Raw genomic sequence first — 14,780 nt, forward strand, 5'->3', positions numbered from 1 at the left:
AGGGTGATGGGAGGGTGATGGCAGGGTGATGGGAGGGTGATGGCAGGGTGATGGGGGAGGGTGATGGGGGAGGGTGATGGGGCCTCCCTATAGAAGTCAGTATCTCCCACGACACAGGCGCGCATTCGTGCCGCGTGACGTGGTGACGTCATCACACTTTCACCTCAAAAGACCCATTTGATATAAGTTAATATTCTGATATAAGCTTTAGAAAACCAATCCTATATAAGCCAATACCTCCAACGATACAGGTGCGCAAAATACAAAATCACAAAAGATTTATTTGATATAAGTTAATATTTTGAATAACTCGGTCAATATCAGTCCGAATTTCGCCAAATTAAGGTTCCCGTTATCCACAGATACCCCTGTATCCTCCTAGAGGCGAAGTCAGGATGAAATTCGCAAAAAATAAAGTCCTTCGGCAACGAAAATTTAACATGGGGCTTTCCTATGTAACTTTACCCCGAGGTAATTCCACCAAAAATCCCCGAAATTTCGCGGGCCCCATTCTATTGAGTGTTAAGCTAGTCTAGCGACTGAAAAATCTGAAAACAGAATTAAGATCCGAGTATTTTGTGACCACTTTATTTAACAAAATGAGGTGCGGCCTAGCATCTAGTCGAGACCAGGTCACCCAGGCCGATCACCCATTCCGAACCCCAAATTCCTCATCGACGATAGCTAAACAATATATTATATGAATCGCACCGTACATACCTCCTTCTAGATCTTGTTCTTGTCTTGATATACTCACTCAGGCTCACCCTATCACGACTGAGTCCTCTCAGCTCTTCAAATGGCGTCCGCTGCCACGCTGCGCCTCGTGTTGTGGGTGGTCGACGTCCACGTGCGCCGGCTTGAGGCGGTCCACTGCAATCCGGTCCGACCTGCCGCCGATGTCGATGACGAACGACTTGTCGTCCCGTCGCAGCACCCGGAAGGGCCCGTCGTACGGCGGCTGGAGTGGCCGCCGATGTGCGTCGTGACGCACAAAAACATACTCCGCGGTGCGGAGTGCTGGGGGGACGTAGGACTGGGGGTCACCGTGGTGGGATGTCGGCACGGGGGCAAACCGTCGGGCGGCCTCCTGGAGGTCCGAGCGCTGGCGAGCTGCGGACCAGGGGCTGGTAGCGTCGGGCACGAATTCGCCCGGGACGCGTAGCACCTGGCCATAGACCAGCTCGGCGGTGGATGCCTGGAGGTCCTCCTTGGGGGCCGTGCGAAGGCCCAAAAGGACCCACGGCAGCCGGTCGGCCCAACCGCCGTCTTGAAGGCCGGCCATGAGCGCGGCCTTCATGGAGCGGTGGAATCGCTCGCACAACCCGTTTGCTTGGGGGTGGTAGGCCGTAGTACGGTGGAGCTTGACCCCCAGGTTGCGGGCGACCGCGCCCCACAGCTCGGAGGTGAACTGTGGTCCGCGGTCTGACGAGATGTCCGCCGGTGCGCCGAAGCGGGCGACCCAGGTGGCGATGAAGGCCTGCGCCACGTCGGCGGTGGTGGTGGAGACGAGGGGAACGGCCTCCGGCCACCTGGTGGTCCTGTCCACCATGGTGAGCAGGTGTGTGAACCCTCGTGATGGGGGAAGGGGGCCCACCAGATCCACGTTGACGTGGTCGAAACGTCGTTCGGGCACGGTGAAAGGTGCCAGCGGGGCCTGGGTGTGTCGGTGGACCTTGGCCCGTTGGCAGGCGGTGCAGGCGCTGGTCCAATCGCGGACGTCCCGACGAAGGCCGTGCCAGACGAAACGCGCCGACACCAGCTTCTGGGAAGCTTTCCGGCCCGGGTGGGAAAGGCCGTGGAGGGAGGCGAAGATGCGGCGTTGCCAGGTGACGGGCACGATGGGGCGAGGCCGGCCTTGGGAGACGTCGCAGAGCAGGACAGTGTCCGCGCAGGGGATGTCGGCCAGGCGGAGGCCTGTGTCCGCCGCCCGGAGGGCTTGCACCGTGGTGTCGGTGGTTTGGTCCGCCGCCATAAGCGCAAAATCCACGCCCAGGTGGACCGCGTTCGCGCTGGCCCGGGAAAGACAGTCGGCCACGGCGTTGTTTTTGCCGGCGACGTGCCGGATGTCCGTGGTAAACTCCGACACGGCGGAGAGGTGGCGCTGTTGGCGGGCCGACCATGGCTCCGTGACCTTGGCCATGGCGTAAACCAACGGCTTGTGGTCGACGAACGCCGTGAAAGGTCGGCCCTCCAGGAGGTGGCGGAAATGGCGGACGGCCAGGTGTAGACCGAGGAGCTCCCGGTCAAACGTGCTGTATTTGAGCTCGTTCGGCCGGAGCTGCCGGCTGAAAAAAGCGAGTGGCTGCCAAACCCCGTTCACCCATTGCTCATGTACGGCGCCCACCGCGTAGTCGGAGGCATCCGTGGTGAGGGCGATGGGAGCGTTGAGCACCGGGTGAGCGAGCAGTGTTGCGTCGGCGAGGGCCCGCTTTGAGCTTTGGAAGGCCGCATCCATTGCTGCGGACCAGGCGATGTCGTGCTTGGCCGGCTTGCCCCGGAGGGCTTCGTAGAGGGGCCGCATGAGTTGAGCAGCGCGGGGCACGAAGCGGTGATAAAAATTCACCATTCCCAGGAATTCCTGCAGGGCCTTTATGGTGCGGGGACGCGGGAAAGTGGTGATGGCCTCGACCTTGGTTGGCAGCGGCACAGCCCCGTTCTTGGTGATGTGGTGGCCCAAAAAATCAACGGCCGTCGTGCCGAAGTGGCATTTGGCCGGGTTGACGATGAGGCCGTGCTCGCTGAGGCGCCCGAACAGTGTTCGGAGGTGGAGGAGGTGCTCGGCCCGGGACGTGCTGGCGACGAGGATGTCGTCCAGGTAAACGAAAAGGAACGGCAGGTCACGCAGCACGCCGTCCATCAAGCGCTGGAACGCCTGAGCCGCGTTCTTGAGACCAAACGGCATCCGCAAGAACTCGAATAAGCCGAACGGCGTGATGACTGCCGTTTTAGGGACGTCGGCCACCCTGACAGGTACCTGGTGATATCCCCGTATGAGATCAATTTTCGAAAAAATGACCCGTCCCGCCAGACGGGCGGAGAAGTCTTGGATATGCGGGATCGGGTACCTGTCGGGTGTTGTAGCGTCATTAAGACGGCGGTAGTCGCCACACGGGCGCCATCCACCTCCCGGCTTTGGCACGATGTGCAGTGGCGAGGCCCACGCGCTATCGGAGCGCCGCACGATGCCGAGGTGCTCCAACGCGTCGAATTCGGCCTTCGCAACGGCAAGCTTGGCTGGGTCGAGGCGGCGGGCCCTGGCGTAGACCGGCGGGCCCGTGGTTGGTATGTGGTGCTCGATCCCATGCCGTACTGCGACGGCCGAAAACGTCGGCCGCGTGAGGGCCGGGAACTCCGCGAGCAGGCGAGCAAACTCGTTCGCCGCCGGGACGGTGCATGCCAGCTCGGTCGGCGCGGAGCTGCTCAATGTGCATACCAGGGAGCTGAAGGTTTCAGCGTTGATTAAACGACGCCGTTGGACGTCCACCAGCAGTCCGTGTGCGCAGAGGAAGTCGGCGCCTAGCAGAGCCATGGGCACGTTGGCGGTTACAAACGTCCAAGCAAAGCGTTGGCCGCCGAAGCAGAGGGTGACGTTGCGCGGGCCGAAGGTGCGGATAGTCGATCCGTTGGCCGCAACCAAGGAGGGGCCGCAAACCGCGGATTGCCTGTCCTGGTCAGAGGCGGGCATGACGCTCACTTGGGCGCCGGTGTCGCACAGGAAGCGCCGTCCGGACGCTTTATCCGTGATGAACAGTAAGTTGCCCGTGTGACTGTGGCCGGCGCTCATGGCAGGTAATGAACGCCGGCCTGGCCGTTTCCCGACCCGCCGAAGGTGCACGGGGGTCGGCATGTCCGGGCCTTCTGTCCGAACCTGGCATGATAGGAACACCACGCTTGGTCGGGTGGAGGCTTCGGACGTCGTGCTGAACGTGGTCGGCTCGGTATAGCGGCCGCCAATGGCGTCGGCAGTTCGGCCGTCGAACGCGCCGGGTGCTCGGGCGCCATGGATGGTGCATCAGGCGGCGGCGGGTCCCATGTCGCCGCTGCGATGCGCTGTCCCGCGGCGGAGATTTTGTCGGCTTCTCTGGCAAGGGCCCGGGGATCTGTGATCGTCGTGCTTGCCAGGGCGAGGCGTACCGGGTTAGGCAGCTGACGGAGGAACAGCTCCCGGAACAGGAATGCCGGAGAGTGCTCGCCGAGCAGCGAAAGCATGTAGTCCATTCGCTCGGAAGGGCGCGTGTCGCCGAGCTCAGGCAAATCGAGCAGGCGCCGTGCGCGTTCCGCCGCTGGGAGGGCGAAAGCATCGAGGAGAAGCTTCTTAATCGCGCCGTATTTGTCCGCGGCTGGCGGGCTCTCGAGGAGGCTCAGGGCGCGGGCTGCGGTGGCTGAACCGAGCGCAGCGACCACGTGGTGGAAGCGGGTGTCGTCCGCCGTGATGCCCCGCAGGGCGAACAGGGACTCCGCTTGTGCGAACCAAACCGCCGCGTGAGCCTCCCAGAAGGTAGGCAGTTTAAGGGCGACTGCCGTGTCCATGTCGGTAGGTCACCAATGAAGGAGCTGTGGCTCCCACGTCGATCGAAAGAATGGACGCGACAAAAAGCTTGAATTCATCTGAGCTGCTTTATTCGAATCAAACACTCAGGCACTCTGGGAAAAACGTTTTACGGTCAGCAATATATATCTATTCCGCCAGGGGGTTTGCCCAGGCCTCGCGCCAGGGGGCGTGGCCCCGCGTCCCGGCTGCGGCCTGGCAAGCCGAGGGCGAGCCTGCCCGGGCGTCCCGACCGAGGCCTGGCAAGTCGAGCGCGGGCCTGCCCGGGCGTCCTGGACGAGCCCGGCCTGGTGATCGCTCCGCGTCCTTGATAGGTGCAAGGCGATTGTGTAACCCCAGCGGCAGCCGCTACAAGCTCATGAATATATTTATCATTTTCCCCTTCATGGCTACTTATTTTGAATTTACACTTCATAGAAATGACAGTTTCAAACGTAAAACTGGGGGACACGAAGATTTACGTTGTGAGTCATAATTGTTAAACCAACGGCACACAAAATGATAAACACATGATACTATACAACTATACAAAAATTGTTGTTAATTGTTGATGTTTTTATTCGCAATGAAAAATACATGAATTCAAGAACAGCAGTTAAGTTGCATTTCAAAATAATATATTGTTACGGACACGACTTATTAAGATGTTATGCTGGGCCGAGCGGAATGGCCGCCGTGTTCGCACAAGTTACCCGATTATACTCGAACGTTGACTAAGTCGCGCTATGCTAAATCAATGATGGAAAGGACACAACGGCTGGATTAAATGACACGACACCAGGGGTCCAGTTCTCAAGACCTCCGGAGGAGGTTATAATATTGCGGAAGGTTAGATTACAAAGACAAGAGAGACAGCATAGAAAGGTGGGCACTTAAACACGGTCTTATCTTAGCCCTGACAGACGACAGATAAACGGGACAAGACTGACTCACACGGGGATTGATGGCAAGGAAGGCGGGTAGTCGATGGCTCAAGGTGCACTCTTGGCTCAGGGACAGAATCGACCCGGTCCGGTCCAGAGATGCGGGAGGTCTCACAGCGCTCGGAGGTGGCGTCTGGTTCTCTTTCGTGGCTGAGGCGCATCTGACGTCACGTCCGGTAGGCTGCGTATATCCGGCGGGGAGTGACACGCCCTCGGCTCGTTAGCTCCGCCCCAGATGGAATCGGCCCGTTGCTTCTTATTGGGTGCGGGGGTTACCGGGCTCCGCCCTTGACGAGGAGCTGACAGCCAGCCCCTTCGTGGTAACCCCGTGGGCGCACATGGCAATGGCGGCTAACCAAGCCGGTGTGAGGACGCACACTCCCCGCACGCCGTTGTTGTAGTTGTTGTTTCATGGGGAAGATGGGAGGAGGTATGGGGAGGTCCTAAACTCACTACTGGTGCCATACAATCACATTCTGGTGCAACGAAGAGTCAGAATTAATGGAAACGAGTCCTTAACTGACATAGACTAAGAATAACTAGCAAGAGGTCCGAAAGTTGTCTACGTGAGATGCGGTGGACCTGGGCACGACATTTAATGGGGGAAGAAGGGGAAGGTCGGTTCTACAGAGTGTTGTTTACAGACAATGGGACTAGGGAATGGGGGATTGGGGATAGTTGGGGAGTATTGGGGAAATAGGGGAATATTTACAAGCGGATATGGAGGCCAAGTCCCATATCCGCAACATTGCACCCTTCTCTACCCTCGGGGCGTCCCGACCCGATAAATTTTTACCTATTTTAGTGTGGCACTCAGATGTAGTTCCCTCTACTATTAACTCTACCCTGAGTGCGACAGTTTTACAGATATTCACAAATGAGTAAATATGTCCCCCTGCGACGTTGCACCCTTCTCCTCTCAGAAACACACCCACAGGATAACCGAATCGCGGAAAGAATTCGCAAACTAAACATACAGCTGGTAGGGAGCATTATTTACAAGACTACGCTGCTATTTACACTACGATCCAGGACCTGTTTTTGGAGGAACACATGCAGATGTTATGCATAGAGAGAGCACGCATGCCAGCATCGATACACCAACCCACGAGTGCTCTGTGGCCTTACGGCCTTTAATAATGTGCAGAGCACCCCATCCAAGCACCAAAAGCACCACCCCATCATGTACAGTCAGCACCATCCGGTGCACCAATAAAATGTTTAATGATCATGGTGTGGTGTCGCAGCCGGCCGATGTTCTGCCGCTGGTCTTGCCTTCGTGTGGTGCACTTGGCCTTCTTACTTCTTTCAAAAATAAAGAAAGGCGCCAACCGCGTCCATTTCTTTATTGTGGCTGTCAGGGGGCCAACTATAAGTGGTTCACCTGTATGGCATAGGTGCCACGTTGACCCATAGGTCCATCCACGGGTGGTGCTTGGCCGCAAAAGAACTGCGGTCCATTGTGGGTGGCCACCAAAATTGCGGTCCATATGGTGTACTGATCCAGGCAGCAAGCAGCGAAAGTGCAGGCCCACAACTGCGGAGCCAGCACCTCTCTCTCCTCTCTCTCTGCCCCAAAGCCAGATCCTCGGAGGTGGGAGACAAAAGAAAAGACAAGTGAGTAAGGTGGTAAGGGCGCAAAAGTGCACGCAATGTAAGGTAATGCACACTGGGGGCACATGGGAACCAGGTGAGACAGGTACGTTTCTACCGTACGCCCCCCCCCCCACCAGGTAACCTACATGGCCCCTCCCTTACCCCTTACTGTATCCACAAAACACAACACTACCCATAAACATCTACTTTACAAATCAACAAACGTCCCTACTGTCTTCCCCGTTCCTCCCATAAACCAAATTCGTCTTCTCTCCCTCCTAACCAATCAAATTTGCCATTTTCAACTCAACATCATAATTTGCCATCTCCAACTCAACATCAAAATTTGCCATTACCAATTCATCATCAGTCCCTCCTAGGGAGGGAGAGATGGAATCACCCCAATGTCTCATCCACGTCGTAATGCGTCTCACAAATCCAACAGCAGTCCTTACTTCCTGCAACACAAAACAAAGAAAACACAGGTGTGGAGTCATCATCATCACCACAGGTAAGTGGCTGCGTATGGTGCGACAGGTTCATCAATCCTAACTATTTCCTAAATGACTTTAACAACTTTACACTACCCGGGGTCTTTCTCCGGCCAAACCATTGGCCCTCTTACACTATGGGTTCTAAAAACCAATTCCCATTGACCAAACTGTGGTGCTTTTCAATTTGGGGTCTCACTCCCCCGATTCATCTCCCGGTGCCCTCGCACAATTTCTGGGCTGTGGTGTGTACCTCTCCCAGCGGGTCTACCCACCTGCACACCTCCACCACTGCAGTTGCCTCCGAGCTTACCTGCTCCTTACCCTAACCTAACTACCTGGGGAAGGCCCTCTGGCGCTCTCCCCACTCGGTGCCCTCTCTGGCACTGGGCTACCCGGGTCCGTCCTCCGGATCCTCGGGCCCCACTGACACTAACGGCTCCCAGAGCCCACCTGCGGCCTCACCTGGCCGACATCCTCACAGTGGTGCAGTGCCCAACCAACTACACACACTAACAGGCTACACGCCCAGCCATTTCCACAACACTAATGCACCCATCCACAATACCATTCTGCAACCGCACCACAAATGCCAATATCCAACCACAATTTACCTATACCCTCTACCTAACACTTACACTACCCGCCCCGGGTACTCGTGAAAGGGGTCCACTCTTCCCCCATCCACACCTTCACACCATGCACACCACTCCGTACCACTTACTCCATGTATTCCACACACCTTTACTTGCACACCTGTGCTCTCACACCTGGTGCCACCTGCACCCTTCTCTCCCCAAGCGCATTCGCGCTGATCCACAACACTCACTACTCATACACTGCTCCACACACCTGTCCAGTTGCACACCTGTGCAATCACACCTGTTCAATTCTCACACACACGGCATCATCTCAGCTAACTACTCCCTTCTGAAACTTGCGCTTCCCAGTCGTCCCTTTAAACTATTGCGCTCCCACGTCATTATCATCCACACTAATCTACCTGCGTCCCCACTACAGGTATCAGTCACTAACTAACCTTAACGTTACCTAATGTCATCTTCGCTAGATCCCTATCAATATCCTAACCCACCCGGGCTAGTTTTCACTGCCATACACCCCATAAGCTAGTGCGCATTTGCCCCACTATATGGGAAGGGTGGCAGGGATGCCCCCCTTACCCACCGGGCCCATCGCTCACTACCAATTTTGCACATCAAATTTCAACAAATTAAAAATTTGCCAATCACTACCCATCATCTGCCAATCACTACTGCCAATCCTTTGCCAATCATCAAATTTCGCCTTTTTCTAATTTCGGGGCCAAAACACTAACCTCATCACCCGTCTACTCACTAATACCTCTCGGTGCGCCAATTCCTGTCCAAAGCCCGGCTTCGTAAAGCCGAGCAATGAATGCGGGTTGTTTGGTGCCAGCGGCTGGATACGTCCCGCATTCGGTGCAGGGAAGGAGGTTTACCCGGGCCGAGATCCCACGCACCACCTCGGCACGGAGCCATCCCATGGCTCGATCTCGACCTGCCGGAATGCCTCAACAAAAAGTGGTCGCCATGACGACCCTTCCTATCCAGCCGCCCGCTCCGCCGAGTGGAGCACGGACGCGGCCGTTCAAAGCGAGGCCCAGCACGCACCGAGGGCCCGATTCGGCTAAAAGTCGCTCTAACCTCTAAACCGGTTACCGTCGATGCTTCACCTGGACGCTTACACCCTGCAGCCCGTTCCTTGCTCACACATCCAGCCGTTTCCATGCTCCTCGTACCTTTCCTTACACACCCAGCCTTGGTCACCCACCTGACCACCGAACACTTTGGCACACATTCGTTGGTCGCACACCTCACCAACACACCTCTTCACGCCCCTTCCTCGGTCACCTCCTCTGTGACAATCACAGGTGTGCTCTCATTCGCACACCCAACCACATGCCTCACTACCAATTCCAGCGTGCATTCCCAATCACGCTCTACCATTCCAGGTGTGCATCCTTTCTCACCTGTCACAACCAACTCACGCTCCTTGTCACTCTCACTACTCTCACCACCACTCTTGACAATGCACTCACCCTTACTCTTGACAGCGCACTCTTTCCCCATGCACCTGTCCGTTACACACCTTTCTCGCGCACACTCTCCCGTCACACCCTCTGTAACACTTACCACACGGCGCTTCCATGTGCTCCCTCGCACACACGCTACGACCGACTCACTCTCGCCAGCACCCTCACTCCTTGGCACGCACTTTTTCCTCACACACCCCAGAGTCGGACTTTCTCGCACACCTCCTTTTTCGCACACCAGACCTGTCGCACACTTCACCAACGGCCTCTCACGAACACCCGGGTCCATCTCGACCCCCAAGCTTCTTAAATCCCCTGGCGCATCATACGCACGACCATATTGGTCACCACTTACACCGGGTCCTCTTCCTCTTCGCTTCTCCTCCATCACCTGCGAATCCCTCATCCGGTTAATGAGCACATCATCACGATCCAAACACAGACTTTGGACCAATTCTTTTATCTCCTCTTTTATCTCTTTCTTATCCCCTCTCCGTCGCTTCTTAATTTCGCTCACCCCTTCTTCCACTTCTTCTAATTTCTGCTTCACCTCTTTTATTCCCCGGTACGTCTCCTCAAGCTCGTCCTCCAAGGCTACCTTGACCGTTTCCATGTGCGTCCTCACCTGCCGGTCCTTCGTCTCCATTACCTCTACCACCTCGTCCAACCTCGTTGTCAGTCCCTCACGTACCATCTGACATTCCCTCTTTGTCGCTACCAAGTCATTTTTTAGGTCATTTTGTGTCGCTTTTAACCCTCCTAATACCGCAGTGTTCCTTTGAACCTGCTCCGTTAGTCCTTTTTGTCCCTCCATCAGCTGTTCCACCTCCTGCGTCAGGTCCTCTATGCCCCCTTGCAATTTTACAGTCCCCTTTCTCACCTCCTTCTCCATGCGCTCCTTACAGTGCCTCACCTCCTCGCGCACTCCTCCGACCTCCTCACTCACACCTCTTCTGATCTCCTCTCCCATCACTTGCATCTCCTGCCCAGATGCCACCCTCATCTGCTCCATTTCCTCCCTGTGAGCATCCAGTTTGGTTTCTACCCCCATTCTGACCCCCTCTATCTGCTGCCCCATTTGGTTAACTTCCCTTTCCGCTTGGTCCCTCATGTCCCTCAATTTGCCTTCCATCCTGTTTTCTAACCCCTCTAACCCATTTTTCACTCCCTCTATCTGATTCTCCTGGGCAGCCATTCTATTTTCTACCCCCATTAACCCATTTTTCACCTCTTTTATCCCGTTGTCTAACCCCTCAAATTTGTCGTCTAACTTCCCAAATTTCTTGTCTAATCCCTTAAAATTATTGTCTAACCCCTCACCGGTACCCCTCGCTTCGTCCCTCATTACCCACAATTGCTCACCCTGAGCATCCATCCGGTTCCCCATTACCCCCAATTGCTCATCCAATCGCTCACTATTAGCCCTCATTTGCTCACTATTCTGGGCCATAAGGGCCTTTATTTGTATAAAAAAAAGGTTCAAATCCACCTGCGGCGCTACCACGGTCGCGGGCGTGGTCGCCGTGGCCATCTGCGAGGCGCCATTTTGCGCGCCCGCTACCTCGTGCGTGACGGCGCTATTTTGCGAATCTGCTACCCTCACTGCTTCGCTCTCCTCTTGTCCCTCAATTTGGTCCTGGATCGACCCTGCCTCACTCCCTACTATCGGAACCCAGCCGTCTTGGTCTGCCATAGCGCGACTTTCAAAATTCGGGTTTTTATTTTCGTAAAACAAAATCAAATTTCGCCGTTATAATTTCGAGCGCGTGAAACGCGCTCCGGATCGAATTTGGGCCTAACAAATTTAGTCCCAGGTCCGAATTCCACTCCTCGACACCAATTGTTACGGACACGACTTATTAAGATGTTATGCTGGGCCGAGCGGAATGGCCGCCGTGTTCGCACAAGTTACCCGATTATACTCGAACGTTGACTAAGTCGCGCTATGCTAAATCAATGATGGAAAGGACACAACGGCTGGATTAAATGACACGACACCAGGGGTCCAGTTCTCAAGACCTCCGGAGGAGGTTATAATATTGCGGAAGGTTAGATTACAAAGACAAGAGAGACAGCATAGAAAGGTGGGCACTTAAACACGGTCTTATCTTAGCCCCGACAGACGACAGATAAACGGGACAAGACTGACTCACACGGGGATTGATGGCAAGGAAGGCGGGTAGTCGATGGCTCAAGGTGCACTCTTGGCTCAGGGACAGAATCGACCCGGTCCGGTCCAGAGATGCGGGAGGTCTCACAGCGCTCGGAGGTGGCGTCTGGTTCTCTTTCGTGGCTGAGGCGCATCTGACGTCACGTCCGGTAGGCTGCGTATATCCGGCGGGGAGTGACACGCCCTCGGCTCGTTAGCTCCGCCCCAGATGGAATCGGCCCGTTGCTTCTTATTGGGTGCGGGGGTTACCGGGCTCCGCCCTTGACGAGGAGCTGACAGCCAGCCCCTTCGTGGTAACCCCGTGGGCGCACATGGCAATGGCGGCTAACCAAGCCGGTGTGAGGACGCACACTCCCCGCACGCCGTTGTTGTAGTTGTTGTTTCATGGGGAAGATGGGAGGAGGTATGGGGAGGTCCTAAACTCACTACTGGTGCCATACAATCACATTCTGGTGCAACGAAGAGTCAGAATTAATGGAAACGAGTCCTTAACTGACATAGACTAAGAATAACTAGCAAGAGGTCCGAAAGTTGTCTATGTGAGATGCGGTGGACCTGGGCACGACATTTAATGGGGGAAGAAGGGGAAGGTCGGTTCTACAGAGTGTTGTTTACAGACAATGGGACTAGGGAATGGGGGATTGGGGATAGTTGGGGAGTATTGGGGAAATAGGGGAATATTTACAAGCGGATATGGAGGCCAAGTCCCATATCCGCAACAATATTTATACCGTAAGTCACAAAGAAAATGAAAACAATACGGGGACACCGACACTTCTTTTAAGATTACGGTAAAATCTTAGTGTTAATAATGCTTTTCCATTTACACATTGGAACACCCAATTGCTGCTCTACCAGAATAATGATATGAAACCATGTGAGATTATATGGGATATTAGGAAAATCATGCAAATTTCAGTCACTTCATAATTCACTGTTTGACTACATAAATATGGAATTAGCCATATATATATATATATATATATATATATATATATATATATATATATATACAATATGTGCCGTCCGTTTATATATATATATATATATATATATATATATATATATATATATATATATATACTGTATATACTGTATATAGATACAATGTCTTCAGAAAGTATTCACACCTCTTGACTTTTTTCACACTGTTGTTTTTGTTTTTGTTTTTTTTAATTGTTTTTTTTAGAAATTTGTACAAAATAATTAACGTTGGAAATACTGTACTTGTTTTCCACAGAATTTTATTACTTGTCATTGCAATCATGATGGATATCACTGCATTGATCGAGGTCGCATCCAACTGGATCAACTTGTCTGTTGCATTGTTTACTCTCTCTTTGATTTTACTGAGCATGTAAGTAATACACATCAAATGGAACCTGCTTCTCAGCTGTTGATCTCCTTGACGTAATACAATGTAAATATGATACAATTATTGTTTTCAGGTACTCCATCTCTGCATTCTCCCAGCTGAAGAAAATCGGAATAAAGCATCCCACTCCGCTACCGTTTATTGGTAACATGTTCTGGTTTAAACAGGTGATACCAAGCACATGTTGTTGGACTATCGGAATGTAATTTGCAAATATCGTTATTTAGTTCATCAGAAACACTTCCAACAGGGTGATGCAGAGGTAGCGCGCTTACCTTTGATCAGTCTAATGTGGGCTCAAGATGTGCCGTCCTTAGGATGATAGTTAAACTGCTGGTATGTGTTAAACATCCCACGGTGTCTTTTGGGAAGAGCAGGCGAGTTCACGCCGGTACCCTGAACTCTTTCCAAATCCCTGTCATTTTCAGTCAAACATCATGCCTGGTCAGCAAGTTAATTGAAGACTTTTTGTCCAAAACCTTTTCCAGTCCAACCCCACAAGAAGATTAAAAGAATTGGGGCCATTACAAAGTATTAGTAGCCATAGTAGTTCGTTCATCGGGCTCATGTATATCTCAGTTAATGTACAGCTTACTGTGCTTACTTTTAGATTTTCTTTGAAAACTTTTGAAACACTTTCATAAGTGTGATTGCAACAGGTATTTAAATACGGGAAGTTTTGTGTGCATCCGCAGTTGTTCGATTTGCAGAATATTAGTTGCAAGTGCAAAGATGAAGAAAATACATCATTCCATATTATACAGTAAATCAATCTCGGTCATCAAACGCTCACATAATAGTTATTCAAAAGGAGAAATGCCGACTGTGATGTGTCATTCAGCCTTAAATGTGAAGACTGAGATGGAACAAAACAAGCTTACCATGAGTAGAGGTTTTAATGATTCATGAGACAAAAATAAAAATACATAGTACCATATTTGAAAAGATAACGTACGGTATCTCATAAAAAGGTAAGCTCGATGCTCAAAGGTATACCACATATATGAGATGTAACTCAATATTGCGTTGAAGTGAACATTTTTTTCTAATATGGTACATAGTCGAGGCTCATGGAAGAGCCAGTACCAGTACACTGAACGGAACAGGATGCAAAAGGACAAAAGGATCAGAGGGAGGAAACACCAACAGCAGCTTTGAAGGCCAAGGCGATGGAGACAGACAAAGAATGGGAGTGTGTAGGAGGGACAGGAAGGGGTGCATGGGATGGACAAGATGGATACAGAAGGGAACTCTCAGGAGGGAAAACTGGAAATTTGGAAGGGGAGGTATTGTGGTTGGGTGTGGGGGTGGGGATTGGGAGGAGTTAACGAGGGTAGAAAAGATCATGGTTTTAGGTTGGGGCTGATCTGAGATGGTTGTGAACAGCAGCTATGAAGACCTGGAGGGAAGAATGAGATTGAAGGGAATATGGAAGTTGGTTCCACTAGTCGTAAAAAAAAGAGGAAACAAAAGAGTGGAGGTGAGCATTGATTCTGGATTTTTGGAGTTTCACCAGAAAGGGGTGACTGGTGGGCCATGTGCACCCTGGAGAGACACGAGAGGGGACGGGGGGAGGGAGAGAGGGGGCGGAGGCGAAGA

At 53.0% G+C, this 14,780-nt stretch overlaps 1 protein-coding gene across 4 annotated transcripts in view; it reads left to right on the plus strand.

Moving 5' to 3' along the window:
- LOC137427933 (thromboxane-A synthase) overlaps window positions 1-14,780 on the plus strand; it is a 115,441-nt gene that overhangs the window by 18,131 nt on the left and 82,530 nt on the right. For all 4 annotated transcript variants that reach the window (XM_068117777.2, XM_068117768.2, XM_078776649.1 and 1 more), the window contains exons 2-3: window positions 13,047-13,163; window positions 13,255-13,348. In XM_068117777.2, the coding sequence (XP_067973878.2) occupies window positions 13,072-13,163; window positions 13,255-13,348 (186 nt within the window). In that variant the 5' untranslated portion in view covers window positions 13,047-13,071. The remainder of the gene's footprint in view (window positions 1-13,046; window positions 13,164-13,254; window positions 13,349-14,780) is intronic.

The sequence above is a fragment of the Myxine glutinosa genome, chromosome 1 (genome assembly GCF_964187855.1).
Source record: "Myxine glutinosa chromosome 1, kmMyxGlut1.1, whole genome shotgun sequence".
Classification (NCBI taxonomy): Eukaryota; Metazoa; Chordata; class Myxini; order Myxiniformes; family Myxinidae; genus Myxine; species Myxine glutinosa.